At 30.5% G+C, this 16,821-nt stretch overlaps 1 protein-coding gene across 1 annotated transcript in view; it reads right to left on the minus strand.

Moving 5' to 3' along the window:
- Window positions 1–3,882: 3,882 nt before the first annotated feature.
- Window positions 3,883–16,821, minus strand: part of LOC145276912 (uncharacterized) — a 43,587-nt gene continuing 30,648 nt past the window's right edge. The window contains exons 6-9 of the mRNA XM_080128375.1: window positions 13,600–13,803; window positions 13,376–13,500; window positions 12,082–12,211; window positions 3,883–4,255 (exon numbers count right to left, since the gene is read on the minus strand). Coding sequence (XP_079984501.1) covers window positions 4,095–4,255; window positions 12,082–12,211; window positions 13,376–13,500; window positions 13,600–13,803 — 620 coding nt within the window. The 3' untranslated portion in view covers window positions 3,883–4,094. The remainder of the gene's footprint in view (window positions 4,256–12,081; window positions 12,212–13,375; window positions 13,501–13,599; window positions 13,804–16,821) is intronic.

Genomic DNA, 16,821 nt, shown 5'->3' on the forward strand with positions numbered 1-16,821 from the left:
TGACCCAATAATAATTTATTATGACTTTATTTTTCAAACATTCCTAAAATGTTTTCTTTATTGAATATGTATATTCAATAACAATTGACGATCATAGTGCCTCGCTAGATTACTTGACGATGCCCTGGAGTCCTAAATATAACATGATTATTATTTCCTGTTAATTTTAGTGTTATGTGACCAATAGTTAAAGAGTTTATCAGTTAAATATTTTCACAAAAACACACACATACATACATTTACTGTTTTATTCATATAGATTATTGCTTTTTATTTAAGTAAATATCCGATTAATATTATTAAAAAATAAGCTGAGCATGCAGGGTCCCTCTTCATGAGTGAATAAGTCTGGAAAGAGAATTTTGAGAGTGGCCAAGATATAGAAGAGAACTGGTATGTCAAGGAAGGTGAATGCTATGAAGGTGAAATTATGCAAAGAGACTTTGATTTCCTTGGTGCACATTGTCGTGATATGCTGAAGGCATTTATGAAAAAGCATTTATGTTATGATTGTGATGAATCACACAGATGGAATCCTTGGACCGAATGCTTAAGTTAATCATTGAAGGAAATGATGGCTTTGATATTGGGCATGACAATCATGATGAAGCTGTATACTGACAGTGTTGACTACAGCGAGCAAAGTTATGTCTGTGATTGATGTGAAAAATTGGATTTGAAAGGTTCTGATTAAAAAATTTTTACTTTCACCATGATTAATATTTGTGCAAAATTTTTAAAAAATTCAAGGAGTGATTATTGAGAGAAGTGTGAACAAGCGAATAATGGCCCCTATAGGGATAACCAGTTATTCTGGAAAATCTGTTCTGGCAAAAATTTACTTTCACCATGACTAATGTTTGTGCAAAATTAAAAAAAAAAAAGAAGAAAATCCAAGGTATGGTTATTGAAAAAAGTGCGAATAAACGAACAGATGAACAGGAGTTAATTACTAGGTCCAATCCCTCCTTTGTCGGGGGACCAATAATAATGTGTCATTCACAGATTATTCAACTTTAGTTTATATATCTACTATTCTAATCTACATTTTCTAAACACTGCAATTTGCACTCTTGACCATTTTAAGAGTACTTTAAATAGTACAATTGGAAAATGTTTAACTCGGATAATCAGGTAATGTTAAGTAATGAATAGGGCTATGACAACAGTATATTCTTTTTATTGTTTTTACTCTCGAGTATATATCTGACACAGACACAATTAATCAACCGAGGATCACATCACTCTACATAAAAACATAAGATATCAATAGATATATACCTGAGAATCTAAACAAGGAAAAGAATATGCTGTTATCATAGCCCTAGTAATGAATATGCTAATATTTATGTAAGAAATGTAATTGTTAATCTAATAATAAAAATGGATAGAAAATCATGAAATGTAATTTTTTTATATTAACAACTTGTTTTTTGAAAGGGCATTAGTGAAGAATGTGACTATCTGAAAATTTTTCAGACCTGAAATAATTCATTTTGTAAAGAAATTGAAACATACTGCCTTTTTTATTTTTATAAAAATAACATGGTACAATAAAAAAAACAAAGATTGCTATTTGTTGCTGACTAGCTTAAATGGTATTGAGGAACAATTTTTATAATCTCACAAGATAACTTTATATGTTAGCTATTGCCCCCCTCCTATTTTATTACAATAGTAAATATTTTACTGATATAGCATTCTAATTTTCAAGCTTTAAAATCATTTGCTTACCTAATAATGATTGTGGGAAAAATATTTTGTATCATTATTCATCATGTCAAACTCCAGCTATTTCAAGCATTGCTCTAAAATCGACCTGTCAGCTTAGATTTATAAAGGCATGATATGACAAAAAGAAAAAAAACATTTTCCTATTAAATTATTGAGAAAATTCTTTTAAATAATTACAGTACACAAGTTATTTTTAGTAGAATACTATTTCATAATTATTGCAAATAATTTTAATAAGGTTTTTTGCAAGGGATAAGGGATAAGTTATTTTTTACAACAATGAGCATTTATCAAAATAAATAGAAAATAATTCCAAGGAGTTTTTTAAAATAAATTAATTAAAACAGGAGTTTGAGGGAATAATATAAATCAATAAATAATGAACATTTTTTTTAAGTCAAATTTATAAAACTAATTCAAACAAAAAAATTGTAACAATTTTTAAATATTGAAATTAAAAACTAAGAATTATGAGTAATTAAAAGAAAAAAGATAGGAGCAATTAAAAAAAAATTGCTCATTACAATTATATTGCATTTAAGACTCTGGACAAAAGTCTTCACCATTTCTACTTACTTTTCAGACTGTAGATAGCTGTGTGAATATCAATACAGTGGTTTACAACAGATAAAAAACTATAAAATTACCCATCCACCAAGAAGAAAAACAACAAAATCAAACAATTCTGTTTATATTTATTTTAAAAATCTTAAGATTAAAAACAAAATACATTTTTTAGCAAAATAGAATTCATTGGATAATCTTAAAAATAAAGATAGGTGAGCAATGAAGAACCTAAGAAATAAAATCAAAAAACATTGGAAATAGAATTTGAGGTTCAATCAAACTCTGACACGATGTTGAGAATTCTCAAATAAAATTTGGTGACAAGACTATTTTTTTTAATTATGAATTCATAGTATTTTAATTTCTAACTGTATACCCTAGAAATTGATTGGCGATTAGAAAATGCTATAATTTAAAAGAATGTCATATTCCAATTTTTTAGAATCAGATTTTTTTGGTTGATTTTAAACAAAAATAATCTCATAATTTTATATAGTTTCTCGATTTTAATATATTTTTAATAAAACTATTTATGTTAACATAATCTGCCTTGCAATTTAATAGTTTAACACTTACAAACTAACCGAAATGTAAACTTATTTTCTATCTTACTTTAACATCTTCAAATAATGTCTTGAACTTAAATGAGTGATAAATTCAAGCCTACTCAGATTAATAAAAATTAATGACAATTTATAAAAAAAAAAGACAATTTTCTATGGAAATCAATTCTTTTTCAGAGAGAAATATTTGTTTTAATAAATGTTGAAATATTTGAATCATATTCTTATACAATTAAAAAAATTAAATAAATGTTTACAATATTGTGGAAAATAAAATCGATGAATTTACTTAAATATATTATAATGAATCAAATGATAGTGAGATTTCTAAAAGATGATTTTGAAAAATAAATAGATGAAAGTATTTAAACAAAATGATATTTAGCAATGAGATTTTCATGTATTAAACTTATTGTTTTATTTTTGTTAAAAAAAAATAGTTTATAAGTTTAATAGAAAAATAAATTAAATGAAAAGAAAATTGAAACTAAAAAAAAAATCAACCAAATAATTTTGATTGAATGAAATGTAATACATACAATTTTATAAATTACACTTGGTAAGCAGAGAAGATAAGAATGCAATCAAAGCCTTTAAAAAAAGGAAAGTATTCAATTCAAAGTTTATACCCCTGGTGTAGTATTAGGCCTAGAGAGGTTTCCAGTTTCCACCAAAAATATAAGGTTTTACTTCAACCTCACATGCAATGCCCAGCTGCATGTATATTGAAATTGAAGTCTGGGGAGATATACAGTTCCTAGTAATTCCAAATAGTCACCCATTTGGTATTGACCAGGCTCAATATCGCTAAACTCCAGTGATGATCTACAAGAATCATTTTGTCAATGTGATTATGTTGTACACATTCAGGGTTTACATTATCAAATTAATTTTTTTTTTGTCTAGTCTGAGCAACTGAGAAGATTACTTTTTTCTTTTTTTTTTAATAAGCATGAGGAGATACTATTTTTTAAAAAAATGTAAAAAGTAGAAATTTTCTTTTTTCTATTCTGAAGATAAAATTTAAATTTTCGGATGATGAAAAAATATGATCTCATGTCTAATACACTGTTTATATACCGACTACTATGTTCCAGATAAAACACTATTTTAAAAGATACAAATTCCGAATAAAACTAAGCGTTTTTGTAAATTATTAAAATAATTCATTTTGCCAAAAATAAATTGATTTAAGAAATTATTTGCAGAAAATGAAGTTTGGATTTACATTTACAAATCTGTTAGATAAATTTGTCGTTCTCCTTCAGCCATAAATATTCTGAGAGCTTTATGCAAAAAATAGACACCCATTCGTCTTTTAAGTTTTAAACACCAAGTAGAAGTCAGACCATAAAAGTCACCTCTTTTTTTGTTTGTTAAATTGCTGCAACCTGAAATGAGAAAGTGATGTTAAGCATTAGAGAGAGAAAATAGCATCAAGGGTTTTGATCTCTTAATTATATATATAAAAAAAAAAAAATATTGTAATTATGCAATTTGTTTAGATTGGGAAAAAAAATCTTCAAGAAAACAAAGAGTTGTCTTAATGAACATAACTCAATTTGGGTTGGTGGGGATGCTGCATGGTGTATTCATCCTACAATCTTGAGTTGACAAAGCTTCGTGGTGCATAACCCTCTTCAAATCAAGCTATCCAACAGTTTCATTGAACACCATTTCAGTAAAGAGTCATATGATCTTTCCAAAACTTACCAAAGCTGCTGCAACCCTTAATTGACTGATTATAATACAAAATAGAATCAAATACTAAATAATCCATAAACATATTCATAGTAAAAGTGTCCAACACAAACAAATGATTCAAACCTTACAAAAAAGCTGAAGGAGACTTTAATAACTGCAAAATATATTCATTTTTTTCCTCCAAAACTTTTCAGTTAAAAATATTATCCGTTTCTAAGTAATTTTTGTTTACTAATTCAATTTCTGTTATAAATATTCATACATATATGATGCTTCATAAAATGTGAACATTTTTTTTATTAAAACATGTGCCACCAAGCACAACATATTGTTTAGACTGTAGATATACCTTGTCAGACATTTCTAGCTTGGCATCTAATGTGATGGTATACCTCAGGTAGGTAAACTGGTGAACATTCTTCAGTTTAGTCTCATCAATGGTGATATTATGGAGGCGGGGGAGGGGGAACTGTACACTACCGAGGAGCAGACTAGTGGAGGACTTCCATCTTTTTCAAGCTGACCTTGAGTCCAAAAAGCTGGGCAACCTCTACGAAGCAGGATGTGAGGTGCTGTAAGGCTCTTTGGGTGTGGGCAATGAGGGCAGCATCGTCAGCAAAGAGGAAGTCACGGATCAGTTGCTTAAGAGTCTTTGTGTGGACTTGCAGTCCTCTGAGGTTGAACAAACTGCTGCTGAGGCAATAGCGAATATAGAGAGCATTGTCATCGTTAAGATCTTTGGTCGCCTCCTTGAGCATCATGCTGAAGAAGATGCTGAACAGTCGGTGCCAGAATGCCTATTTCACACCATTAACAATGAGGAAGAGTTCTGAGAGGTTGTTATTCACTCTGACCTGGTCGCTCTGGTTCTCATGCAACTGAATAATCATGCTGAGGAGTTTTGGGGGGTAGCCGAGGCATTCCAAGATCAGCCAAAGCTCTCTTCTGCTCAATGTCAAATGCTTTTGTCAGGTTCATAAACGTTACATAGAGTCTCCTGTTTTGTTCTCAACACTTCTCTTACAGTTGTCTGAGGACAGAGACTATATCTGTGATGCCCCTGTTTGCTCTGAAGCCACATTGTGTTTCTGGGAGGTGGTCTTCTGCGATGGATTAGTCACACAGGCAAGAATTTTACCTGCAATGGAGACTGACTTTTCCCTTTTGTTCTTGTACAAGGCAACAATGACTGCGTCACAGAGGTCCCGTGGGGGTTCTCCTTGCTCCCAACAACAGACAAGGAGCTTATGGAACCTGCTGTGCAATGCTGGATCTCCATATTTAACGATTCCTGCCGTCTCACCACTCCTCAACTGTTTTATGGCCTCAGTGAGTTCTTCCCTAACAGGGGGGTTATCCAATTCCACTTTGGCTGGCAGCTGGGGGATATGGAGGATTGCTGAGTCCTGAATGACCCGGTTAGCTCTGAAGAGGGCCTGGAACTGTTCACACCAACGGTTCAGGATAGATGCTCCATCCATGAGCAGAGTCTTGCCATTCTGAACGTGGTGCGTGGGGCCATACAACCATCTTGTATGTGTGTATAAATACCGCCTCCCCCTCCCCCCAAAAAAAAACTTCTGGCCTTGATAGATGGGAGACTAAAACTTGCTGCTATGGTTTCAAATGATCTGAAATACCAGCAAGGGGAGACTTTATTCCAAATATTTCTTATATTTCCTCTCTTTGGTTTTCATACATAAAGTAAATTTCACAGTGTATAAAGATTTTTTGGCACTTGTACAGTTTAGTCAAGACATTAAAAAATGAAAATATCGAAAAAAAAAAGTCATATTGTACGTATCCATTTTGGACTGAAGATCTCCGAAAAAAAAAAATTCATTTAATTTGATCGAGTAGTTTTTTTTTTTTTTTACAGCGGAAAAACACGTTCTTATGAATGTGCGTTGAAGTCAGCCATTGTGAAAGTTACTGAAGCTGAACAACATGCCACGGGGAGATAACTCAATGTAAACCGCCGACACTCCCTTCCCATCTTTAATACTAGCTTTTCTTCCTAAAAATCGAACCTTTTGCTCGGTATCATAACAAATTTTTTTTTCGCTGTAAAAAAAAAAAAAAAAAAAAAAAATACCTGAAATTTTTTTCGGAGAACTTCGTTTCATAACGAATACGTGCAATATAACCTTTTTTCAATATTTTAATTTTTTAATGTCTTGACTAAACTGTACAAGTACCGATTTTTTGATACTGGAGATATTTATAATCAACCCTATTTCCAAAAGAGGGGAAATATAACATGAGAAATATTTCGAATCAGGTTTCCCCTTACTGTTATTTTAGATCATTTGAAACCATAGCAGCAAGTTTTAGTCTCTCCTCTATCAAGGGCAGAGGTTTTTGGGGTACACACACACACATGTACAATATGGTGTATTGCCCCACACACCACGTCCAGAGTTCTCTGCTTAGTGTGGATGGCCAGACACAGCAAGTTTTAGTTTCCCCTCCATCAAGGCCAGAGGTTTGGGGGAAATATCAAATATTTAGTAATTCATGTGCAAAACTAGGAAAACAAATGACTATGATTGAAACATTGGTGCAGTATCTTTCCCTCCTAAAAAACCCTTTAAAATTACCACTATTGAAGGTTTTTGAGGGTGCTGAAAACAAAAATAATGTTTAAAATTCTAGGAAATCAGTAGTTTTTAAGATATGAAGAAATTATAGTTTTAAAAAATGGTGGATCACCTTTCTATATTAATTTAATGTAAAATGAACACCCACTTTATAGCTACCCTGGGTGTGGGTCATCTAATTTTTTTGAGGAGTGGTGTTTATTTGGTAATTGTGGCCTGGTAGACCGGCATAAAACCTACCCTAAAAAACTTGTTTTCCATAGGGTTTTTGGGTGTGCTGATAACGAATATTGCATTTAAATATTCCACAAATAAGTATTTTTCCAAGTATTAAACAATGCAATTTTTAATGTTATAAGTGGTGACCATTGTTGTACGCACAAGCGTGTGCATATTTTTACTTAATATTCAGAAAAACACTTATTTTCAGAAAATTTAAATGTGACATTTGTTTTCAGCACACCCAAAAACTCAAAACAAGTTTTTTTAAGGTAGGTTTTGTGTTGGTCTACTAGGTCACAATAAACACCACCCCTAAAAAAGATAACAGAACCCTTCCCCCCAAAAAAAAGGTGGCTGTAAAGACGGTGCTAATTATATATTAAATTAATAATCCCCTGTTTTGAACTATAACTTCTTCATATCTTCGAAACTACTCGTTTCCTGGAATTTTAAACGTTATTTTCGTTTTCAGTATCCTTAAAAACCTATAATAGTGGTAATTTTAAAGGATTTTTTGAGGATGGAAAGATACTGCACCTTTACCAAAACATTTTATGACTGTAAAAAAAGTACAAAACTCTGAATGATGGATGATCCCCTTAATGTGCGACCTTAAGGGCAAATGTCACATAGTCCACTACGAATTCAGGTCATTACCTTTCCAATGAATTATCATTTGTTAAATTCTGATCAATACTCATTCAGATTTGGAACTTATAAAATTGCCAAAAAAGTGGTATATTCTTTAGTTTTGCTGCTTTGGAATGAACTTTGCTTTGGGTTGTTTTTGCTTGAGTGTCTCCCCTGTGGCCTTACCAGGCCACTAATATATATTAGAATCCATGTACCTGTATTGCTCGATGGAAAAATGGTATAAAGCCAGACAAATCATTAAAAGACCTCTCTCAGAAACAAATAAACTATAGTTATCTAGCGCAGTATTGTAGACTCAACTAAATTTGTTTTATTTTATGAAAAGATTCGTAAGTAAATTAATGTTCCCACCAATTAAAAGAAATATTGAAAAGCATTAACATTAAATAATATGCGTAACAGCAAAAAATGTGCATGATCCCCTCAATAAAGGAAAGCAATGAAAAAATGTTTATGAAGAAATATTTTAACCAATCCTGAAACAATTGAAATAAAGTAGGAACGCTTCTAGACTGAGATCATTTAGTTTTAATTTTAGGAAGTAGTTGTTAACTTATAAAGTTAAACCCCTGTTAATAATTAAATAATTATAATAATTAAACGAAACAAAAAGCAACAAAAATTCAACTGTGGAATGACCCAGAAGCAAAACTTGCAAAGCTATGTTGGTATTCTATGTCAAAATTGCAAAATTGAAAAAGAATGGTGCTGCTGATAGCAGTAATAATATTAATAGCAGTTGCAACAGTAAAAGTAGTAGCAGGAACATTAAAGACATTTGACAATTTCCGATTTAAATAAACCTTTTAATTTATCCAACACTTATAAAAAAAATTTTCTTTAATTGAATTGGTTCTTTTACAAAAATAAATTAGACAATTTGTTTTTTAACTAAAAAAGAAGCAGAATGTGAAAATTAAAAGAAATTTTACAGATTTATAAACATTTTCACAAAAATCAAAATTACATGAAAAAATGTAATGTGAATGCAAATTTCAATATTAATTTTTGTTATTATTGTTGAAAATACTCAGCTAAATCGGATGCAATCCTTACAGGTGAATTTACAATTCCCTTGATTATGCTGCTGATGATGACCACAAAGCAGGAGTAATAGTAGTAATAGCAGCAACAACAATAATAGACACTTGAAATAATTTTTGAATTTTTTTTCTGATAACTGTGAAACTTGTATTTTTTACAAGTTTCACAAAATATTTATTTTAACTTGTCACAAAAAGATTGGACAATTTGTTACGTATAAGTTTTATGTAAAATGATAACGTAGTTTCTAGCCTGATAGCATTTGAATGACATGTAATTACCTGAAAAGTAAAGTATTCATTATTTTATTTTTTTGTGTGGGTGCATATGAAGTTAAGGTCATTGATAGGATTAAAAGAACGATTGAGGTTACTATTGCCACCTAAACTTACGGTTTGTTGTTGGTTTAAGTTTTTTCCATCCCTCTCCCACAAAAAGCACAGAAGTCTGTAAATGTATGTATAGAAAACAAATCACCCACCAAAAATTCTGAAATAAATGTTTTCCAACAGGTAATCTCCCTCTAAAAAGAAGAACCTCATTTTTTGGAGTGGAGTGGGACCAAGCTGAGGGTACTCAGCTGCAACTTTATTTACAATTTAAAGTCCTCTGTTATGCTTATAACAACATGTAAACTGTATAATGTATTATTAATGTCTCTTAGTACAAGTGTATCTATGCAAAAAAAATTCATTTCCCCACCGGAAGCCCATATAAAAAGACCATGATTACACAGAGAAAATCATTATGAAATTATGTAAGAAAAGAGACATAAATATTTGGGAGCAAACATCTTCAATATTGCTAAGAGTTAACAGCTTCCATATAGCCAGTAAGTGTGTCTGTATAGCATATTAAAAAAGATTTACATTTGGCCTTTTTTGTTTCTAAAAATGTGATCAGAGTTTATAAATTGGTGTCCAACATTTGCCTTTGTCTCGCACCCCGATCGCAAAACAATCACATTTGAGCGGAAGCATTTATGCTAAGGTAAATGTAAGAGTAAACAACTTACATTAAAATGCTATGCAAATACTGTTAACTGCATCGCTACACAGTGTTTGTAAAATAGGACAGAGTAGATAACTAATGAAAGTACAGTCGACCATGTTTACTGTCAATGAATTTATTCTGTTGTGTTTGCTAAATGCTAATTCTAGAATGAACGTTTATGTTTGAGTAACCAATGAAATTGTTGATTAAATCAGAAGTGGATTGTTAAGGGGTCATACATTATTTTCACTGCAAATGAGTCATAGGGGAAAGGTAGGAGCACATAATGACAAAATTAAATATTTATTGTAATTCACAGTAAATGTGGACTATGAAATACTTGCTCCAGTCCTAATTGGGAGAATCACTGTAAAAAATATTAAGTAAATGAGCTGTCCATCTACCATGTTTTGCTATAACTTGTTTTTAATATAACTCTCCTTCAGAAATAATGTAGCAATTTGTGATTGCGGATGAAATCGAATGATAATAACCAGAAAACATGCTTCTAGTACTGGCATGTAGTGTGATCATTTTCAATTTATGTGTGGATTCAGCGTTTGTGAAGCTATACTGTAATTTTGAAAAGGAGGGACAAAAACCTTCCTATTTTATATATATATATATATATATATATACACTAGCAGGCTGCCTAGCGGTTGTAAAACGAACTTAAATATGATATTTTAATTTATGAAGATCTTGAATTTATTATTATAGAGTGAAAATTCTATTTATTATATTGTACCCAATATATAGTAGTGATTTCAAAAATTAAAAAAAAAGAAATTGATCAGGGTGCCATCAGTTAGAATTGAAACCAAAACATACAAATACAATTCCAGCCAGATTCCTTAGCCTCTAAGCCATACCTATACCTATATTTAAAAATATTGTATATTAGAGCTAAACAGCCAAAAATTAATGTAAATTTTGAAAACAGTAATAACATTTTAGAGTGTCTGGGTAAATAACCACCCAATATGTGTGTAAATATGTGCACATGTACTTACATATGTATATCTGTACATGTTGTAATTTAGATTTATAAATTAATAAAAAAATAAATTTCATACCATTTTGTAAATCACACTTTTAAACCATTGTACATTTATTTTAACCACATTCTTAACACGTTAAAATGGATTTTTTTTTTTTTTTTACACACGAGTTGCTTCACTATTTCAAGTAATTTAAATGTAATTTGCACTGGAGCATACAAAGGCATCCAGATTTTAAATGAAACAGTAATCAAAGACAACTGAAGAAAATCAGTTGAAAATACTTGAAAAAAAAAACCAAAAAAAAAACCAGATGGGCGAAAATTATTATGGAACTTTCTTACACAAATTCGACCGAGACATAAGAATGACTATTCAAAAAATGGAAAAATTACAAAAAAAGATCATCAAGCAAAAAAATTCCATGCTATTTAACAATATATGTCAGAATATATATATATATATATATATATATATATATATATATATATATAGTAGCAGAATTATTCATCATTGCCCAGAGTTGGTTGGGTGGACACAATAACATATGCAACAGTAAATTAAGAACCAAAGAGTAAATTATGGGCTCCACTGTTTTTGCTCCTCTTAAAAACAGATCAAACAGAGCTCATCCTGCCTATGACACATACTATGTTCCAAATTATATAAAAATGTGGCTAGTAAGTTTATTTCTCCAGTAGTTTTTAAATCCATGAGCATATATATTTTCGGGAGGGTTCTGTGTGATTTTTATATCCCCTTAAAGTACTGGAATGGTCTTGAAATTTTGCAATCTTTCTACATGTACATCTATAAAAAATGGTAAATTAAACTTTCAGAATGTATATACAAAATTATGTGAGAGAAAGTAAGTTTGGTCTTACATATCAAAACAAAAAAGTATGTGAAATTGATAGCTTTGAATTTTATGTTGTTTAGATAATGTAAAAGAAAATACAGAGTACAAAAGAAAATAATTTAATTAAAATTCATACTTACCAATAGCATCAACCATGCAAGCTTCTCGAGAATAAGCTTCAACTGGAATCACATTTTGAAAACAATGAAGGGAAACTACACCATAGCCATTTTTCCAAATGTCAGTAATATGGCTTATTTTTTCATTGATCTAAGTAGAAAATGGAGTAAAATTAATTATGTCATAAATGTGTAGCAGGTTATAATCATTCAGGTTTTATTGAAACACTATTTCGTTAGATCTTTACAAGAACTTTCATTAAAACTTGTACATTTAAAAAAAAAAAAAAAAGGTACACATTTATTGTTAATTGGTATGAAAAAGGGTTCATTTACTAAATCAAACAAATATTTAAAGCATTCATTTTACGAAAACATTCATTGTCTCCATAAAAAATAGACAGTAGTCTTGGCTTTGTGAAATACTGTAAGAAACTGTTTTCATGCAGCAAAACATTTTGAAAACTGTTTTATCCTAGCAAATAAATTGAGTAGAAAAGGCTTGTTTCTATAGAATTCATTATTTGTATGAAGCAATTTGGAAAATCTCAGATTTTAATATTTTCTATCACAATCTTTGAATGTTTAAAAAAATATATTTATTAAAAATTAAAAAATGTAAATATGCCAGAAACCAGGTACATTTTAGTTTAGAGATACATGAGTAACTGTAAATTTCATATATTTTATTTATTTTACAAAGATTGAAAATGACAATTGTTTTGGAATACGTATAATTTTTCTTATTAAAATCACAAGTAAAAAAATCTGTAGGTGTGTTCACAAAAACTCAACTCCATTAAAATACAAATCAAAAATTGGTATACAGTAAATTATGTTAAGATAGAGATTACATTAAAAAATGTTAACTTTGTAAGAAATTTTGTGTTAATCTGTAAATCACTTTTAGTATTAAAGGATCTTAAAATGATCACAATCTTCTTTTTATTTTTTTTTTTGATTTTATCTCATTTAACTCGTTTAAAAAATATACTTAAAATCTGAGCTGAAATCACTTTACCTGTATGCATACCAAATTTCAAGATGGTATATTTAATAATCTTAAAGTAGGTAATGGATAAACATGTCTAAATAGATGTTATGAAAAATGGAATAATTTTTTATTTTCTACAACAGCTGATCTTGTAAAATTATACAAACAAGTTTAACTGATCAAAGTATCTTAACGGCTTAAAAGCTATTTCAATGACACATGTTTTTTTTTTTTTTAATCAAACTCATACAAGAAATCTCTGAAAAGGGCAAAATTAGGTAATTTGATTCCCACTTCACTAAAATAACAAATAAGTTTTACCTTGGTAGAATTTCCTTGAGAATACTTGATAGCTTCATAAAGGTGAGCATATGGTCGACTTCGTTTGCCTTTTCCAATGTAAAATATGGCCTTTACAAATGTCCGAAAGGTTTCTAATGTATCATCTGAGAAAAATTAATAAATATCACAATTGAAATTGGATTGATATTCACTGAAAAAACATTAAAACAAAATTTAGATAACAAATGATTAGGAATACTTACCCATTTTTGAAGCACGACGTGGAAGATTTCGAGTAACTCGTGGATCCAACAGAAGATAAGTAAAGGATGACTTTTCATTACCTTCTCGCCATTTTTGACTATTTTTGGAATTATCAAACTTTTTAATCATTTTCTCTTCCAATTCAACCATTTCTGTCCAATCAATTTGTTCATTAAATGCTCGGCAAAGTTCTGCATTGTAATCTAAAGTATGGGAGAAATAGAAATTAAATCTAAAGTTTCTAATTATTCTGAAGTCTCACAAAATATATCAACAATAATAAAATGTTAGAATTCTCATATGTCTTTACATAAATATTTAATAGTACAGAATTTTTAACAATGAAAATTGACCATACGAGTCACCAAAAATACACCAAGGCCTTCCATTGCAAAAAAAACCCAAAAAACTGAAAGAATGGGTCAATCAACAGCATGCAAAATATTTTCTGGATGAATTCACCCAGGACTATATAGATAAGGAAGGTTCTATAGACTGGTTAAAAAAAAACTCCACTGTGATCAGGAGAGGCTTATAATAACTGCTCAAAATCAAATCTTGATGACTAATGCTTTTAAGAAGATGAGTGATCTCAGCAATTCAGTGCAGGTTCTGTTAAACAGAAGTAGAGAGTTAGGCCACCCGACATACAACTGTAAGGTTCTGCTGAGGGATGGCTACTATACAATGGAGTATGTAAATATCTCAACTGGGTCATGTGGAAAAAGTTAAATATTGAATGTAGCAGTAAGTTGTGGGAACATATAGCAGAAAGAAGTCGGAAATAAGTCATATACCATTCACTATGACTATGTAATTACTATAGCTACGTACCTAGAAAACTGAGACAAGGAGAAAGAAGCAAAATTAAAAGAAGTTAGTATCCCCAATAATGCTCGATTATAGAGAGCTGAGAGGGAAAAGATAATGAAATACCAATGTCTTATGTACGACATGAAAAGGAACTGGATCTTAGGAAGATCTCCATCATTCCAATAATTATAAGCGCAACCGGACTCATGAAAAAGAATTTCAAAATCTACCTGGCAAATATACATGGTGAACTAAGTGCAATAGAGATACAAACAACTGCAATTAAAGGGACAATTAGAATTTTAAAAAGATCTCTCAGTTGGAATGTATGAGATAACGGGTGAATGTCTGGCATCCAGTTGGATGCCCCATTCCCAGCTAGAACAAACTAAAAACATTTAATACTTTAATTTTGGGTTTAGTTTAGTTTATTTAGATACCCGATTAAAAACAGAATCATGTATTAATGAGTTACCATTTATCAAGACCAAAAGCCACTCAAGTTAATGAGAGGGATAAATTGTCAGTGAAATGATGAGTGGATTGAATTTATGAAGGGAATGAATAAAATTGGATGACGTATAGTGACAAGTGTTCATTGACACTGGATTTCAACATTCAAAATATTGTAGCTCTCAGGGAAGCAATTTTATGACAATTCCACAGAAGGGAATCCACCTAATGTTAGGCATAGAGAAAGATGTTGATTATAATTTAAATAGAGATGCGATAAAATTAAATTATTAGTATTTTATTGTTGATTTCCAGTAAGTGCATGGTGAGAAAAAAATTGCTTTGCATCAGAAATGAAAATTGGAATACTTAATCTTGTACTAAATATAACTTGTTTGGTTGACACCGGTACATCGCTTAATGTAAACAGAAGTTTGTTTATATTTACATGATTATTATAAATGTAATCATGTGATTAAAATTTAACTAAAATTAACGTTTAACAAAAGAAATAATGCAAGATGAAGTTTTAAAATGATTAAACATGTTTTATTTTATAATTTAAAATTAAATACATTCAATAACAAAAATAAAATTTTGGTTTAATTTTACAGTAGATAAACTGTTTGCATTAAGCGAGTTACCGGTGTCAATCAAACGAGTTCCAAACATGGTTCGAAGATATTTGTAGAACTAAATGGTAAATCTGCCAAAATCGGTATATTTTTCTTTCACTGTGAACTGGGCCGTTCTTTGCAAGGAGGGATCAGTTTATGTGTTGACATTTTTACAAAGTCATTCATGCCTTACAATACGTATGTTTTAAAGTCGTTATTTCGAAAGCTCAAAATTCGTAAGTTAGCCGTAGGCCAGTTGACTAAAGCGTTTCCTTTGACTGACACTGCAACCACCAAATTTTGTTGTTTGTTCATAGTATTTGCGCATGAAAATCCTGACAGCGATTATCAAACTTACATTTCGGACAAATTTTGTGACAACCTCACCCCTACTCACAAAATGGGATATCTATTCAGAAAACCGTTCTAAACATAGGGAGGATAAGGATGTCCATTCCGAAAGCCATTCTTAACATGAGAAGGTTAGAGATTGGCCAACAACAACAATAGCCATACTTTAATATTTTATGCGGGGGAGGGGGGGGGATCATGCTACCACTTGGCACTGGTGGTTAACAGGTCCTACTAGTAATAAAATAAATAAATGAATAAATAAATAAATAAAAATTTAAAGCAGAATATATACCTGTATATGTATGTATAGAAACAAACTAAAAGTTAAAATAAATACTATCTGGTAAATTTCTTTAATAAATGTATAAATTCATTCAGATACTTGGGAAATTTAATCAGATATAAGTAAAAAGTTTATAAAAAAAAAAGAGCAGTTTAATTTTGTTCCCTAAAATAGTAAATTTAATCTTTTTAAAAAAAGTGTCATAAAATTCTAAAAATAAAAAAATTGAACAATTTCCCCCAAGTTTGGAGACAGACAGACTGACCCTGACCCAATTCTGGCGAGCTGCTCCTGATTGACGGATGAATCCCACTTCCACTGTCAAATTGTCTGCAATATTGTTTTCCAACCTTTCCATGCTCATTGTCATTTGTATCCCCTCCTCCTTTTTCTCTTTTTTCTTTCTTTCTTTCTTTCTTCTGCTCTCTCTAACTGACTACACAAAACCCTCTCCTTCTAAAACTTCCCTCTCTCACTTCCTTTAATCTTTTATACATCATCCCCACCAACAGGTTTTTGAATCCTCCTCCTTTTCTTGGGGGTTGTTTTTCAACTTCATATCATAAAACCTTTAAATTATGCTGCACGTTGGGCATGATAGAGTATTTCCTTCTCTAAAATTATAAAAAGTTAAACTTTTTAAATTTTCAATATTTTTTCTTACCCGATGAGATTAATAATGATCGAAACGGTCTGCACAT

The sequence above is a fragment of the Euprymna scolopes genome, chromosome 5 (genome assembly GCF_053919585.1).
Source record: "Euprymna scolopes isolate OS-2025 chromosome 5, ASM5391958v1, whole genome shotgun sequence".
NCBI classification, from domain to species: domain Eukaryota; kingdom Metazoa; phylum Mollusca; class Cephalopoda; order Sepiida; family Sepiolidae; genus Euprymna; species Euprymna scolopes.